Source organism: Myodes glareolus, chromosome 5 (genome assembly GCF_982192425.1).
Source record: "Myodes glareolus chromosome 5, mMyoGla1.1, whole genome shotgun sequence".
NCBI lineage: Eukaryota > Metazoa > Chordata > Mammalia > Rodentia > Cricetidae > Myodes > Myodes glareolus.
The window spans coordinates 19,122,784-19,140,618 of NC_142030.1; the positions used below are offsets into that span (position 1 = coordinate 19,122,784).

Genomic DNA, 17,835 nt, shown 5'->3' on the forward strand with positions numbered 1-17,835 from the left:
GAAAGTAGAGACAAGATCTCCAGAGCAAACTATCTAATGATACTAGCCATAGTATCAGTAACTCTGGGTTTAAGTGAGAGATCTGACCCTGCCTGAAAGAATAAGGTAGAAGAATGATTGAGGAAGATCCTCGACATCAGTCTCAGGTATTCACACATACACACACACACACACACACACACACACACACACACACGGCACAGTCATGCACACACAGACATACACATGCCTATACATAAGTGAACATATAAACATGCATGCATGTTTGTATGTTTGAAACATACAAAGAATACATACTAAAGAAAAGAAGAAGTACCTTAAATAGAGAAATGAGCTTCAGAATTTGGTGGTTACAATGCTGCTCTAATGTCACTTATCCTCAATCTAATCTTCAGCCGCAATACAATTCAAATTCAAATCCAATCATGACTGTAATGGAAACTGACAACTGTACTCTAAAATTTCTTTCGAAAGGCCAGAAAATGAGACTAGATGGAACAGTTTTGAGATGGAGCAATGGTGGAAGGCTTACATGACCTGATATTCTGACCTGCATGAAGCTAATAAGTTTAGACAGTGCCACATGAACAAACAGTAGGCGTGTAGATTAATAAGATAGAATAGAGAGTTCAGAAATAGTGCTACAGAAGTTTTTAACAAAAGTGTAAAGCAACTAATATTCAACTAAAACTGCTATAGAAATTGGGTGTCTGTGGGCTGGAGAGATGACTTGGCGGTTAAGGCACTTGCTATTCTTTCATGGTCAGAGCGTGGTTTCTAGCACCCACATTAGGTGTACTGCAACCACCTATAACTCCAGCTCCAGGACATCCTCCTGTGCAAACACACACACACACACACACACACACACACACACACACACACACAAATGAGTAGACAGATAAATCAATGACGTTTTTTAGCAGGTGACTATGTAGATGACGTAGGGTTAAGAGTGTGCACTGCCCTTGCAGAGGAGGAAAATGCAGCTCCCAGCACCCACGTCAGGTGGCTCTCAGCTGCCTTTAACTTCAGCTCCCAGGTTCTCTACACTCTCTTCTGGCTTCCATAAACACTGTCCTCGCATGCATAACCTCCACCCCACCACGACCCCACATACACCCATATGCAGAATTTTTTGAATGTTTTTAAAATTGGATGTCCATAAGTAAACTTAAAGTAGATTCAGACTCAACATCTTGTAAAAGAAACTACTCAAATGGGCTGTAGATCTAAACACAAGGACTCAAACTTTAAAAATTCCAGAAGAAAACATAGAAACAAAGATTTAGAGCAAGACATTAGGGAAAGATTTCTAAAAAATATACAAGCCATTTTCTATAAAGAAAAAATGGCTAAATTAGGATTGATTATAATCAAGAGTTTCTGGTGTTTGAAGTAAACTTCTTTGAAAATAAAAATACAAACCACACCCAATAAAAAAATTTGCTTCCAGAATACGCAAGAGTATTAACATGAATGAAATGCTAAAAATTCATTAAGAAAAGAAATAACCCATTTTTAAAATATGCAAAATATATGAACAGGCACTCCCAGCGTGCAAGGCAAGGAAGCTCACAAAATACAACATAGTCATCAAAGAAAAGCAAACTAAAATCACTGTGTGACACCACTGCCTGGCCTTTAGAAAAATGGAACTTTTCAAAACTGAAAATAAAATAAAATTAAAGTTTAAAAAAATACCAAGTACTGCCAGGCAGTGGTGGCGCATGCCTTTAATACCAGAACTCAGAAGGCAGAAGCAGCTGGATTTCTGTGAGTTCGAGACCAGCCTGGTCTCCAGGACAGTCTCCAATGCTACCGAGAAACCCTGTCTCAAACAACCAAACAACAACAAAAACAACCACTGTTGAGGATATCAAGAAACTAATGTACAGCTGCTAGTGGGATTCACACTAAAAAAAGACACTGGTGAGTTCTTATAAAGTTAAACATATATTTATTATATGACTCAACGGCCTCACTTCAAATGAAAGAAAAAATAAGCTGGATTCTTACCAAAAAAAAAAAAGTATGAGAATGTGTACCAGCTTTGTTTGCAATCATCAACAACACAAAACTTCAGTAGAGAATGAGCTGAGGGATCCCACCTACAATGAAATACTGTTCAGCGGTTTAAAACAAAGTTACTGTGTATGGTTTGAGTGGTTCTCAAAGTGGAAGAAACAGTGTTTTAAGGATTCTGTGCTTTACCAATCCATCACTGTGACATCTTTGCAAATATGAAGCTGAGGAAAGATAAAAGCCATTGGTTAACCAGGACTGGAGTATAAAGAGACATGGGGTGATGGGGTTGATGGTCCGGGTGCGGGTGCTTTTCTCTTTCTTGATTGATTAACGGTTTCGTGGATAAGATGAATTCTATAGTATATAAATTGTACCACAATACAAACAGAAAATAATTTTCTTTAAATCTGTGGTTTTGTGTTAGTATTGACTTTCTAAACTGTCTCTGGGAACTGGAGCGATGGCTTAGTTAAGAGCATTTGTTGCTCTTGCAGTGGACCAGACCAAGATTTGGTTCCCAGCACCCATATGACAGCTCATAGAAATCTGTAACTCCAGTTCCAGAGGATCTAATGCCCTTTTCTGGCCTCTGATAGCATCAGTTTTGCACATGGAACATGTACATATAAGCAGGCAAACACACATACAAACACATAAAATTAAAATAAAACTATTTTCAAATAAACACTGCCAGTAAAGTGAATATTCATTTTCAACATATTTGCAGTCTGGGAGTGCAGAGTACTCTGGTAGCTCCAAATGTTGTTGTTGTTGCTGAACAAGCAAGCACAGAAAGGTCCTGAGTCCTGTGGTGACTAAACACACATCCATGTTGTATGTTGATTCTTGTGTACAAGTTCAGGTTCTGACCCTGGACCCAGACGGCCCTCCAGGCTCTGTGGTCCTGCAGGCTGGAGTCCACCACTCAACGGGGTCCTCTGCTTCCACCTCTGCTCCTGACCTTTCCCACCGTCCAACTTTGTACACACCTGTTCCCTTTGGGGTGCATTTTCCCAGCTGTCATTGGAAAATTAGCTATAGTCTCAAGATCATGTCAGATCTCCCCACCTCCATGGGGCCGCTTCGGCAGTGATCTTCTGATTGCTATCTCAATCCCCGTGAACTCTTCTCACCTTAAAGTCAGGCGGGTGTGCACTACACTGCTGAGCCCCACTTGGTCCAGGGGTTGTGAACCTACTCTGACCTGATGATATTCCCTTACATCAAATGTTACAGAAAAATTGTGCTGTTGTCCTTATGCCTCTTATCCAAGTCAACTCTGCCTTATCATTCTTTGGGTGTTTTTCTTCCTTTCCACTTACTGTCGCTGCCTCACATAGTCAGCCACCTTGGGCATCCACTTAGACATCGGGGATCTAGACTTGCCTGTCAACTCACTCTGTGTGCCTAATTCAGGGTCTTCTACAGAAGGGATGCCAAGTTTTTAATTGTTGGGTTGAACTGATTTACTAACCCTGGATACCAGGCTGTGAGTTGAGTAGGCGGCAGCCAGCTTTCTGTAGGAATACATTACTAATAAGATTAGGAGAATTATTATTTTGTAGTGACACATGGGACCACACATCTTTCGGGTAATGTTTGATTGCCAAATGGTTTCCTTTGCTATAACTGCCCTGGGGCTTTTAGTTCATTTGAATTATTGATGACAGCCAAGTCTTGATAATCCCAAACCATGTAAAGAAGTGAATAATTCAGTTTCCATTGTTGGCCCAAACAAGTCCTTTAAAATCAGCAGACAGCGCATCTGCCATCTCCTTCTGGGCGTCCGACAGGCACTGTCTTCATTTCCCCCATCAGATGATAGATGCCCATTGACCAGCTTTCCCAGGTGTCTGGTCTCTTTGAGGTTGCAACATGGTTTTGAAGATGTTCTCAGGCTGGGCCCAACGTTCCCTGGATTCTGTTGCTGTCCCATGCATGCTAGACTCAGACAGATGCTATATGACAGTTCTGACTTGGGCACATGCTGTGTGATGGTTTTACACTTTTAGAATTTTGCATGTTCAAACTGTATTGGGCAGCAAAAGGAAAACCCTCAAACATTTCCTTCTATTAGATTCTTGGAACCATTTCCAAATCTGTGCCATTGCAGATGTGTTTCCAAGTAAGAAGCCCCTAAGACCTGGATGTTATTTGACTTACAGACATTGTTGGTCGTATTCGTGGGGACACGCCACTCTACGATTTACAGTGAGCTGTCCTGCTCCTCTCCGCTGTCCCTTTCATAGCTTCTGTTGTCGAGCAGCTTCTGTCTGTTTCCTAAGCCCTTTGGAGAGGGAGCCACCCTGACTCTTAAGAGAACTTCATCTCAGAAGCTTCTATATTGATTATGAGACCTTGGTAAGTGTGAAGCTCCTGCAGGATAAGAATCTGGGATTTTGATTATTTGGGAGCGTTGATACTTTCTCCAACGATGCCATCTCAAGATCAAGAGACGACTAGCGAAGGACAAGTGGCGCACCACGGGGTCACAGACGTGAGACTGCAATCTCACCTGGCCCTACTTTGTCTGTTCTATGGGGATTAAGTGCTCGGAACCTGGATCTAGAGTCAGATGCAGTCCATCTCAATTGTGTTTTTGTACTCTGATCTGTGCTTTCTCTCAAAGGGTACAGTTTCAATTTATCAAACAGCACTGGAACCTGTTAGCCAATGCTGTGATCAGAGCACTGTGTTGGAGGTGGCGGTAACTAGGAAAGAAAATGGAAGTTGACTGGAATGCTCATACCTGATTCAAACTTGTGGGAATGATGCCTACTTGTTGGCATAGGTTTCTGTACTGCCCAGTTCCTCAATAAACACACAGAAACTATATTATTTGCAATACTGTTTGGCCAGTAGCTCAAGTGCACCTCTGGCTTATTCCTATATCCTAAATCAACCCATTTCCATCTATCTGTGTATCGCCACATGGCTGTGGCCCACTGGGTAAAGTTCTGCCTGGCATCTGTCTCTGGCGGGGCTACGTGGTTTCTCCTTGACCCTGACTACTCTCTCCTCCTCTATCTTCTCAGAACTCCCACCTTGTCCTATTCTGCTAAGCCACTGGCCAAAACAGATTTATTCATTAACCAATAAATGCATCACATAGACAGAAGGACTTCCCACACTACCACTTGTAATTGAGATGGGAGTATTGGGCATAGAGATCATTTTTGGACTTTTAGGAAGCCAGTAAATGCCACACTAATCTTCATGAGTTCCGGGCCATTTTTTAAATGCCCCTGATGATCAGAAAATGGTGGACAGATGTCCTTTTTGTTACTGATAAGGTTAGAATGGAAGATCAAAACTGAGCCTCTTTCTACTTCCTTAATATTGAATTCACCAAAGTTAAAGGCATGTACCAGCCATTAATCTGTGAATCACTGCTGTGTATCCTGTCAATTGTATTTTAATAAAACGTTGATTGGCCAATAGTCAGGTAGGAAGTATAGGCGGGGCGACAAGAACAGGAGAATTCTGGGAAGAGGAAAGATATAGTCTGCAGCTGTCACCCAGCTGCAGAGGAGGCAAGATGAGAATCCCTTGATGAAAAAGGTACCAAGCCACATGGCTAACATAGACAAGAATAATGGGCTAATGTAAGTTATAAGAGTTAATAAGAAGCCTGAGCTAACAGGCCAACCAGTTTCTAATTAATGTAGGCCTCTGTATGTTTATTTGGTACTGAATGACTGTGGAACCAGGTGGGACAGAAAATTTGGTCAACAAGTCATTTTTGTGCAAGACATTGGAGGTCAGACCCAAGATACCCAGAGGCTAAGCTGCTGGGCTAAGGGGGAAAGAGAGGAATCTACATTCTGAATTCATTACCCCAATCACTAGATGATCTCACTCTGTCTGCCATGGGAAGCAGAGTCACGAGTAGAGAGAAGGTAGACGTTATATTGTTCAATGCTTCTGAAAAAAATGGAAGCTCTTAATCTTTGGACCAAATCCTTGGGCAAGGTAGGACACTTGGGAGAGGAGAGCTTGGGACTGGGAGTCTGGTTGCAGTGGGATCTGTCACAATTCACCACTCTGTATTTTAGACAACTGTATTTGCTATTTCTGCGTGAGCAGCTCATCCTGCTGTAATCTGCGTTCTCTTTCCCTCAAGTTCCCTTAGGAAGCTTCCCTGGATATTTTGTGTATCAGCTTGCAGTAGTGATAAACTGAGAAGTGGAAAATGTCTAATCAGGTAAATTTCCCACTTAAAACTAAGAAGATTGAGAAGGGCAATCTGAGCCAGGCTGTAGCAGGGCACAGCAGGTTCTCTATGGTTTCCACATACAAGTGCAGCAGGTCACTGGGCATCTGACAGCCCTTCACTGGAGAGGACTGGTGTGCCGGAAGTGAAGAGCCAGCTGTTAGCCACCCAGCAGGAGCCCTTCTGATGCCTGGTTGCTTAGAAAATTGCTGAGTTTGGGAGAAGAAGAAGAAGAAGATGGCAAATATTTATTGTTCTTTGTGCAAAATTTCGACTTACACACACACACACACACACACACACACACACACACACACGTAGATACATACTGTGGTAGTTCAAATGATATGTCCTCCCACAGTCTTGGGCATTTGAATGCTTTATCCCCAGTTGGTAATTTGTTTGGGGAGGTGTAAGAGAGTTAGCCTTGCTGGAGAAATTGTGCCGCTGGAGAGGCTTTGAGAGCTAAAGGATTCACACCGTCCGCAATTTGCTCTCTACTTCCAGCTTACAGTTCCCGATATGAGCTCTCAGCTCCATTCACCATGCCAGCTGCCACTACACTTTCTGAATGTGTGAGGGATACACTTCTTAGCCCTCTGGAGCCACAAGCCTAAATAAACCCTTTCTGCTATAAGCTGCCTTGATCATGGTGTTTTAGCACAACAATGGAAAAGTAGCTAATAATAATAATATATATATGCATATTTAGTAGTGTACATTTATGCATACATAAAAAGTCAAGGATATAATTGTTTTGTTTTTTAATTAAAATATAATTACATCATTTCCCCCTCCCTCTCATTCCTCCAATCCCTCCTATATCCCTCCCTGCTCCTTTTTGAATCATGACCTCACATCTTTGCATTATTAGTATTGTACAGTTTGCAAGGTTTCCAGTACCCGCCACGATTTCCCTCCTGTTGGTTACGACCCAAATATGATCGCTACTATTGCACCTTTATGGATATTTGCTGTGCAGATCATTGCTGCGGTTCCTAGGCATCATAGCTGGGTAGGGCTAATGAATGCTCCCTTCCCTTGGAAGCTTGTGTAACAAATTCTGCTATTATAAAAGCTAGTCCTAAGGGGGGAGGCTTTTGAGTCCAATTCCTCTGAATCCTGTGTTCTTCATTCCTCATTCACAGATATGAAAAAGAAGTTATAGTCACAGACACAAAAGGGCGATAATCTTTCCCCAAAGCAGGAAGGAGGTAGGTAAAATTTAGTCCTGAGTCCTTGCCCACCTTGCCAGGCTGATGAACCCCAGGGACAGTCACCCATTGCAATCAGGGTGTCAGCCGGCCTAGTAGGAGCCCAGCCCTCTGGTGTAGAGAAGTCATGTCTCGTCTGGTCATCCTAATATGTTCCTAGAGACATGTGGGTAGGGAAAAGGGGGAGACAATGGGCTGGATGTCTAGATAGTTTTTTAAAGACCCATCACTCCTCATTTGTCCCACTGTTAGGGTACAAGTGCCCCGGAGCATCCCTGACTCAGAGGCAATCCTGAGAACGGAGGGAGCCTGCACTCTGAATTAAAAAGGGACAAACAGGAGGAAATACGGAGGTCCTTTTCCTCTGAAAAATCTCCAAACCACAGCCTTTTTCTCTCTCAAGATCTCCAACTCGAGCCTTACTTTGAATTAGTTGTACGAATTACAAAGTCTACGATGAAAACTTGTCATTCCATCCTCTTGCCAACTTCCCTCTGATTTGATAACCTCACTTTGGCAATAAAGTGCAGAACAAGATAGCAAGATTCATGTGTTTTCCAACGTACTTACAGAGGAAATCTCTGTTCTTCTGGGTTCCTCAATGACTTCATCTCTGCATGGCTGTTAAGCATCATCATCACAATAATTATTCTGGTGTGGATGGGGTGGGATGTTTTATAAATATGAAGGGAAGTTGGAATTGCTCAGATTGGCCCCGTGTTTTATAAGAGTCACTAGATCATTGGAGGGACTTGAGGCAGTTACAAAATACAGCCACTTGAAGCTGAGATGATTTCAACTCGCCTGTTGTCATTGAGAAGACAGAAGTGGGTGTGGTGGTATACACTCCTATAACCCCAGTACTTCAGAGGCTGAGGCAGGAGGATTGGGGTTTGAAATAGTACTGTATAGTAAGACCCTGTCTTAAAAATATTTAAAAATAATACTACTAATAAGATAAGAGCAGGAATGACAGGAGAACCAGGGTGCCAGTTTGGAATCCTTTCAACTCTTCTAAAGAAGGAAGATGAAATGGAAGTGCCCCCAAAATAACTGCACTGCGTTTTCAACGATTTTATCCCATTCTATTATCAGGCCTCCTTCCTCCAACATTTCTCCATGAATCTTCTCCTGTCCTTAGCCTCTCAAGGTTTTGCCTGCTGATTTACCTTCTCCAAAATAAGCTCAAGGAATTTCTATGTGAATTTTTGCAACAGAAATGAAAGATTAATAAAAAAGCAAAAAGAGAGTAGTCTGGAAAGTTTTCAGATCCTTAAAAAGATGGAGCATTGGGGCAATTGAGATGACTCAGAAGGTAAAGGCACCTACCCCTAAGCCTGGCAGCTGGAGGAGGATCTCAGAATACACAGAAGAAAAGGAGAGAGGGGACTCCCCTAAATTAGTATCTGACCTCTATGCATGGGCTTTAAGATGCATGTGCATGTGTGCACATGTGCACACACACACACACGAACACATATACATACATGTGCACATACACACATGTGCACATGTAAAATGAATAAAACTTTTTTAAAGATTAAGCACTGATGAATTTGGGATAACAGAAAGGAGGAAGAGGGAGCTGGCGAACTCAGGGAGGCAAATGACATAGTTTAGTACTTTGAAAGCTTTTTTGAAAAAGGTCTTGTTTGAGACCCAGCGTTACAAGTCATCATTTTGCAGCAAATCTGTTTCCTTTTGGGATCTTCCGGTTCCTTAGTTTTGAAACAAGGTTGAACTAGCTGTCCTGAAGTTCTTGTATGCTTACCCATCTCTTCCATTAGTCCAATTCCTTCAGGCAAGCTCCATTATTCCCATGTGGCAGACAGAGAAAACTGGGCATTAGTGAGTTAAATGGTACCAGTCACCTACTTGGGAATAGAGGGCCAGGACAGTGGGTGTCTTCCTGGCAGGAAATGTCGAGCAGCCTCCAAAGTGCTCTTATTTCTTTTTTCATCATCAATAGCAAAGATTTCACCTTCAAGGTTGAAAGAAACAAAGCTAAAGTTCACAATGATTAAGTCTCCTGTGGTCACACAGAATATTAATCAACAGCTAACTGGGAGCCCGGACGCTGTCCACAGTTGCTGGGCCTTTTGTCTTTGTCAGGAAATTTTTGAAAAAAAAATACTTGTTTACATTTTTATAAAATTATGGAAGCAACACCCCGGACATTGTGGATGATAAATTAAGCTGTGGTTTGGCTACCTGCATTAATTACTCTGAAGTGCAGGAGACAATGAGGCTAATGCCGCTCTACTCCCTGTGATGCTGACGGGAGAATCCATCAGACGCCTGCCCTGGCTGCTGCTCCACAAACCCATGATGCCTGGCTGCCGTGAAGCTGCCGCCTGTGTCCTAGTGATGAGGAATCTCTTCATTCACTCTGATCACCGGCTTCCACCAATCCTGAGAAAACAAACAGAAATGGGTTTCAGCTGTGCATAGTGCAAAAGACTCTGTAATCCCCGATCTAAGGAGCAGAGGCAGGGGAATTACTGTACGTTTGAGGCCAGCCTGCTCTACATAACAAGTTCTAGGCCAGTCAGGGGTATATTGTGAGACCCTATCTCCAACAAATAAACTTAGGTAAAAGAAAAAAAGATCTAGTGTGATGTCCTGTTTTCCCTAATTTTTACTTAATTTTGAGATGCAGAACTCCTGATCAGACAGAAAGAGGGCACAGAAATGAACAGCGGGACTTGGCCTTTACCACCAGGGAACATCTCGACTCAAGTGCTCTGCTTGGGGAAGCACTCCTTCTGCAATAAATATTACAGACTTTGAACCCTATATTTTATAGAGATACATACATTCATCTTGTTACATATGAAATGAAAATAGGGACAAAATCATCTAGGGGATGAAGGAAACTAAAGAAATGGAAAAGACAGAGGGTAGAAGGGTAGGTGGAAAAAACTTAGCCAAAGTACATAACATATTTATATTAAATTATTCTTACAAGGCCAGGTATGGTGGCTCATACCTTTAATCCCAGCACTTGGGCAGCAGAGGCAGGAGGATGGATCTCTTTGACTTTGAGGACAGCCTGGGCTATGGGGCAAGTTCCAGGACAGCCAGGGCTGTTACACAAAGAATCCCTGTCTCAAAAAAAGAAAAAACAATAAAAACAAAAAACAAAACCAAATCCTTATAAAGTCCAGTCCTGTAGACACCTTAACTGAGCCATCTTCAATAGAGTCCCTGCACCTCAGGCTCAGAGACTATCATGAAAGAAGCGTTGAAGGAGTGTAAGAACCAGAGGCCTGGGGCATCTGCAACTTCTATACGTGGCAGGAAAGTTGCACCCACGGAACCTCAACAATATGGTTGCCTAAATAAGACCCACACGATGACAAAGACAGGTGACATGCCAACATGGATGGGAGAAATTTCAGGCCCTGCATGAAGCATTATAGGCAACTAATGGCTGCTGAGAGAGGGGGAGTAGGTCCCCTTCAGTAGGCTATTCAGTCCCAAGTGGTCAGCCAAAACACATGCACTTTGTGTTTGTGCAAAACTAAATAGACACAGTAAGCGGTATATGTGTGTGTGTACATATGTGTGTGTGCGTGTGTGTATATATATGTGTGATGCATGTTCATTTGTGTGTATGTAGATACATGTGTGAATGTGTGTATATATGACTGTGTGTGTATGCATGCATGTGTGCATGTTTGTGTGAATAATAAAGGAAAGGTCGTGAATTTGAGATGGAGTCAGGGAGGACACAGGATGACCTGGATGATGTGAAATACTCATGAAAATTCTCAAAAACATTAAATCAATAAAAAGAAATTAAAGATACAGATAAACGAAAAGATATCCCTTCTAAAGAAGTATTCCTACAAATACAATATCTATTTGTCATTAAGTTCCGTAAGCTCAGCCTCTTTCCTTAAAATGCATCTGCGTAAGCCATTTGATCTCTCCACACCTCGGCTTCCTTATGTAGCAGGTGGATTTCGAGAGAAGTATAAGAAAGCAGATGTGTTGGCCCACTGTTGACAACAGTCATGTTATAAAATCAGGCTAGCTATCCACCAGCAGCTCGACAGATGGAAAAATGTGGAATAAATGCACAACACAGTATGATTTGGCCATAAAAGAGAATGAAGGTGGGCAGTCTCCACGAAGATGACCGCAGCAGGAGGTCATGACGTTCTGTGAACTAAGTCATGCAGGAAAGCCAGTGACAAGCTTTTTCACATTTGTAGATCTTCTATTTTATATAGTTATATGAACCATATACTATACAAGATATAAAAATAGAAGTGAGACTGCCCAACAGAAATGAATGGAAAAAAAAATACGGAGAGATGAGAAAGAGCAAGGAGAGGGTGAGTGTGGTCCAAGTCCATGATCTACTCACATGAAAATGTCTCTGTGAAACTCATCACTGTGTGTGCCAGGATAAATGGACGCTTGCTAAAGAAAATCATTTTAAGACAGAGATGTGTGAAACATTGGAGCAGCCCCTGGAACACAGAGGCCAATGAGCGCTGCTTCTGTTATTTCTCATCAAATAAGCACTTTTATGTCATGCTTCAATTTTCCCATTCATTTTGAAGATTTGGTTCACCAGGTACCCAGATTAACAAATGTGATGGTGCATGTTCTTAGATCAAGTCTATCACAGAAAGACACCACGAGTGTCTCAAGAGGACTATTTGGCTTTAAGTGCCAGGGAGAAAACCTCTTCCAAATACACCATCCTTCTCTGCTTGTCCACAGGCATCACTGTTACCTTTCATTTGTTCGTCTCCCTTGAAGTACCTCTGCGATGCTGCTGAATAGCTTGACACTTCATCTAGAGTGGTACTGAATACCTAGCACTTTGTCTAAAAGGAACTTGTCAAGCGATGCTCACTGTGCAGCTGCACCCACCTCTCTGTCCTCACAGCTCCATGACATGGGTGCAGGAAGCAGGCCAGGTCACCTCCCCCAGCCAAGGTCAACAGGAGTAGGGAGACAACCAGCTGTTGTGAAAAGGTTCATGAGGCATCTCAGTGAGTTCTTGGGCATGTTATAGTTTCAGGTTTCTGTTTGTTGACTTAGGGAAGTACTTGAGGAAGCAATGTAGACAGAAGATTCTGTCCTACCCAGTCCTGTAGCCGTTCAGTCCCAAATAAACATACAGAGGCTTTTATTAATTATAAACTGTTTGGCCTGTTAGCTCAGGCTTATTATTAACTAGCTCTTACAACTTAAATTAATCCACAATTCTTATCTATGTTTAGTCATGTGACTTGGTACCTTTTCTCAGTAGCGCATTCTCCTCTGGCTTCCTCTGCATCTGCCTGGTGACTCTCTGCCTTTCCTCTTCCCAGAATTCTCTTAGTCTGGTCACCCTGCCTCTAATTCCTACCTGGCTACTGGCCAATAAGCATTTTATTAGACTAATACAAGTGATAAATTTTTACAGTGTACAAGAGCATTAGCCCACAGCAAAGCAAGACTTTGTTCATGATTGAGCACCGGTGGGCAGGAGGGAGCATCTAAGAGTAGATGTCTGAATAAATTTTCATCTGTATGGGAGTGCTAATGAGGTGAGCTAAGCTGTAGAGAGTAAAACCCAGTGAGTCAGCTTGACTGAGGTGTGCTTGGTTATTTTCATGGAGCAATGCTGTTCACGTTTGTGAGCGTGTGTTCATTACAGGTTTCAACTTTGCTTTGGTCCACCATGGATGCCCACAGGGTGGCTTTGTCTGTGACAGTATTCTATGAAACTTTTCCACAGACAACTGAAGGCTCACACCAGATCCCAGAAGCACAAAGACATGACTGAGGGTTGCTTGCTGGTCCCCAGGTGTCATGGCTGGCTTTTGTCTTTCTCGGTGACAAAAAGAAGTTGGAGAGCTTGTCCACAGCCAGTGAGGAGCCATGGTATAGAAACTGAGGGACCATAATGCTAATACAATTCTTCCCGTCTCTAAGTTTAGTCACATGATGGTGATGCAAACTTATGAAAAAGTCTGTTTCTATCTGTCTGATTTTCCGGGAGAATTCCTCTGAGTTCTTGACAGAATCCATGGAGAGGATTGCATTCAGCCTCAAGAACAGGGTTGTCTGCTGATCTCAGTGGGGTCCAAAACCTCATGAATTTACCTAATTTCAGTGGCAGCCATTTTCCCCTACCCTTTCCATATCTCTGGGTGGAGATGGGCTTTTGTTCGTATTCACACCTATGTGAAGAAACACGGTTAGCTGATAATCTCCAGTATGGCTCATGTTAGGTTGCATCATGATTTTATGATACATGATATTTTTTCTTCTGTGGCTTTATACTGGGTGTCTGGAGCTAGGGACTGTGCCAGTTTCAGGGCTGAGTAACAGTACCTGGTCAGAAGATGTCTTCTGGATGGATATATTCTGGATGGATGTCTGGCCCTTGAAATAACTGTTGGTCTGAAATGCAAACAAGCTGTGTTCTTAACCAGATGTCCTTATAGCAGACCAACCCAATGCTCCCTGATGCTGAGACTTTAACAGACCAGCCCTTGAGAAGCAAGGGTCCTGGAGTAACAAAGCTAAAGATGGTCACAGGGAGACCCCTTGGCAAGGCTAGCCTGAGGTCAGTCTGGAGACTCCCGCAAGTTGACACTTGATCATCAGTAGGAATATCTGGCTTTATATGGGTCAGTGAGATATCTCTCATCCACTAAATCCCTCACATTACAATGAACTGTAGAGCCTAACAGGCCGTATTTGAAGAGTTACTGTGGGAAGCTGGAGAACAGGCTCAGAGGTTGAAAGCACTTACTGCTCCTGCATAGGACCCAGGTTTGGTTCCCAGTACTTCCACAGTGGATCCCAAGAGTCTGTAACTCCAGTTCCAGGGGATCTGATGCCCTCTTCTAGCTTCTGCAGCATTGCACGCACATGGTGCTCATCAAACTCACAAAAGAACACAATATAAAATTAAAAGATTTTTCTTAAACAAGAGGGTTACTTTGGCCTGAGATGGCTCAGAGATTAAGAGTGAATATTGCTCTTGGAGGACCCTGAATTTGGTTCCCAGCATCCATGTCAAAGATGTTCATGATTGCTCATAGTTCTAGCTCCAGGAAGTCTGAGACCATCTTCTAGTTGCACTCACACATGCATATCACCCACATAACCCACATACACACATAACCTACATAAACACATACACACATAACCCACGTACACATATACACATATACATACTTAACCCACATATACACATAACCCAATTACACACATAATCCATATACACACATAATCCACATACGTGCATACATACATATACACATAATTACAAATTATTTATATATATATACATATATATATATATATAGAGAGAGAGAGAGAGAGAAAGAGAGAGAGAGAGAGAGAGAGAGAGAGAGAGAGAGAGTCCAGCAGTGGTGGTACATACCTTTAATTCCACCACTCAGGAGGGAGGGGAGGGCGTATTTAACAGCCAGAAATACTCAGAGAAACCTTATCTCAGAAAACAAAACCAAAACAAACAAACAAAAGAGTAATATGGGTGGTTTCTGGAAACAAGCCTCCCTCTTACTGTCTTCCCCACGCCCTCCAGTGGAAACATCAGATGCTCATCCATCATAAGTCCCTGGGAATCCAACATCCTCACTCTAGTTCTACCTCATTCTTTATTGAGTTTTCTTTCCTGCCCAGTTCCTGCAGTTATTAAGTCCCAAAGAAATCACACAGAGGTCTACATTAATTATAAACTGATTGGCCTAGTGTCTCAGGCTTCTTATTAACTCTTATAACCCATATTAGCCCATAATTCTTGTCTATGTTAGCCACACGGCTTGGTACCTTTTTGTGCGAGGCAGTCACATCTTACATCCTCTGCATCTGGGTGACAACTGCAGACTGAAACTTTCCTCTTCCCAGAATTCTCATTGCCCCGCTGCTGCTTCCTACCTGGTCACCCCGCCTCTACTTCCTGCATGGCTACTGGCGAATCAGCGTTTTATTAAAAATAATATAAGTGACAGGATAAAAGACCATTGTCCCTCAGACCTCATCACCTGGAAAGAGATGATTGCACACTTAGACTTGTATACACACACATCCTCCCCTTCCCACTTAGCTCCAGCCACTCAGCTCTGATTAAATGGCCAAAGTCATAAGTAAGTGTTTTTACATATTTCTGATCTCTCTGTTCATTGAAATCTTTCATTTTCTTAACCTTAATGTGTTTGTTCCTCTGATTGCAATACTCAATACTGAAGATATGTCTGCATAGATGCACACAAGAATATGTCCAAGGATGATCATGTTATTTTTTGCATTAGCAAGAAAATAGAAACAAGTTCCTGAATGGGTTAAATAATCTATGTATATCTATTTTGTGGTTGCCATGGAGCTAGAAGCATGAAGACAGGTCAGAATAGATGAACATGGAAAGCCCCCCCCCATAGTATATTGTACTGGTAGTCCCAGGGGACAAGGGTATACAATTGCTACATGATAGGCAGTCTCTCCTGGAGAAAGAGACAGACTGGAAGAAAAATTCATATTCCTGCTTTGGTCTTCAGGAGTCCAGGTCTCCCAAACCACTCTTAACTGGGAGATCAAGTCATATAAAATATTCACATGTGTGTCCCTCTCTTTTCCAATCAAAACTTTATGGTTGTTGCTGTAAGCAAGTCAAAGATAGTGAACATTTTTTCCAAAGACAGTAGGCTCGGAGGAAGCCATTGAGGTTCTTTGCCTGGGTATCTCTAACCACCATTCATGAAACCTGCAATAAAATTCCTAATTTATCCCTTATTTGGTCTCTGACTTGTAATTTTACTTAACTCTGTGGGCTTCACTTTCCTTCTTGTGCACTAAGAGGGACAAAAAGACCTCCATGGTCTCTTCGGCACAGGGGATTGGTCCGCTGCTGTCGAAGGGTGTGCAATTTTAGTAAGAATAACATTTTGCCATAATTTTTAATGACTGTGAGCACTGTTCTTATGTGTATTAACCAGTCTGTTTCAGCAACTCCATCTATGTGGTTAACACTATTGCCTCCACTTCATGTAAGAATCACATGGCTCTAAGACTGTGGAGCTGGGGCCAATTTCCAGGCAGTGTAGCTCCAGGATCTATATCTGCAACCATTCTGTAATGCTGCAATGGAGGGTCATTGTCTTGCTGCTTAAGTATCCATTTAAAAAATGGTGTTGAGGGAAAAAAATGTGAAAAGCCAATATTAAAACTACAGTTGGTAAAATTGTCTTCGTAAAAGGGCAACTGCATAAAGGGAGGAAAAGTTCTATTCCTGTATACGAACATTTCAGGATATATCTCTTCTCTATGCTATTATGTGGTCCTATCTGCATATTTCCGTGCAACAAAAAATGCATTTAAAAAAGATGTCTCCTCTACAGCACTCTTATGCATTTTTTTCCTCTGAAAATAACATCATCAATTGCACCCCACGTTGATGCTCTCAATTTTAATTTCACAGATGAAAGAACTCGGTGTCATCTTCTACAACTGCAGCTGCCTGGTCCTAGATTTACAAAGGATATTCGCTTTATATAGCTCATTAAAATTCAAGAGCAGAGTACCTCAGACCTGGTCCAAGAGACTGTACGGAGTCTATGACAATGAGAAGAAGCTTCAGCTCCAGTTGAACGAAACCAAATCGCAAGCCTTTGTGTCGGTGAGTCATATACCTGCATTGCATCATCACCCCCCACCATTTTTGTTCTCCAAAGGCTCTGTAGACCAGCCCCTCCAGTTCCTCCCAGACCCCCTCACATCCCAATCTCATAGCCTGTATTTCTTGTAACCCACTGAGTCCAGTTAGTGCTGTCCCTGTGGACATGGGTATAAGGCCATTGACTATAGTATGAACAGCATAGCAGAGACCAACCCTTGGAGGAAAACTGACTATACCTCCTCTAGAAGCCTTGAACTGCCAATAGTCTCAGCTAGAGGTGGTCCTTGGGACCGCTCCCATATCATGGGATGCTGACTGGATTGATATCATGTGGGTCTTACGCGCAGCCCCAACTACTGTGTGAGAACATTAGTACAACAGCCCAATCATGTCCAGAAGTCATTATTACCGTGACAGTCCCCACTGACCTCTGGCTCTTACAATCTTTCTGTGTGCTTTCTTTTGCAACATTCCCTGAGCCTGTGGGAGTGGAGCTGTGATTCCATTGTGGCCATTTTACAAAAGAAGATACTAAAACTTCCCAGGGGCTCAAAGCCCATCATGTGGAAAGCACCACAGAGGTCCTAGCTCCCTGGGCTGACAGCCAATGAGCCCTTCATCCATGGTTCCCAGATCTATCTACAGTAGAAACCTGATGAGAGCAATCTGAGGGAACCAGTATGGAAAACAGACAATGCCAGAGCTGATGTATTTGCTTGTGGCAG

General features: G+C 42.5%; 1 protein-coding gene across 4 annotated transcripts in view; it reads left to right on the forward strand.

Annotated features, from left to right (window-relative positions):
- Positions 1-17,835, forward strand: part of Pld5 (phospholipase D family member 5) — a 347,804-nt gene that overhangs the window by 297,553 nt on the left and 32,416 nt on the right. For all 4 annotated transcript variants that reach the window (XM_085687656.2, XM_085687659.2, XM_085687658.2 and 1 more), the window contains exon 6: positions 16,913-17,110. In XM_085687656.2, the coding sequence (XP_085543782.1) occupies positions 16,913-17,110 (198 nt within the window). The remainder of the gene's footprint in view (positions 1-16,912; positions 17,111-17,835) is intronic.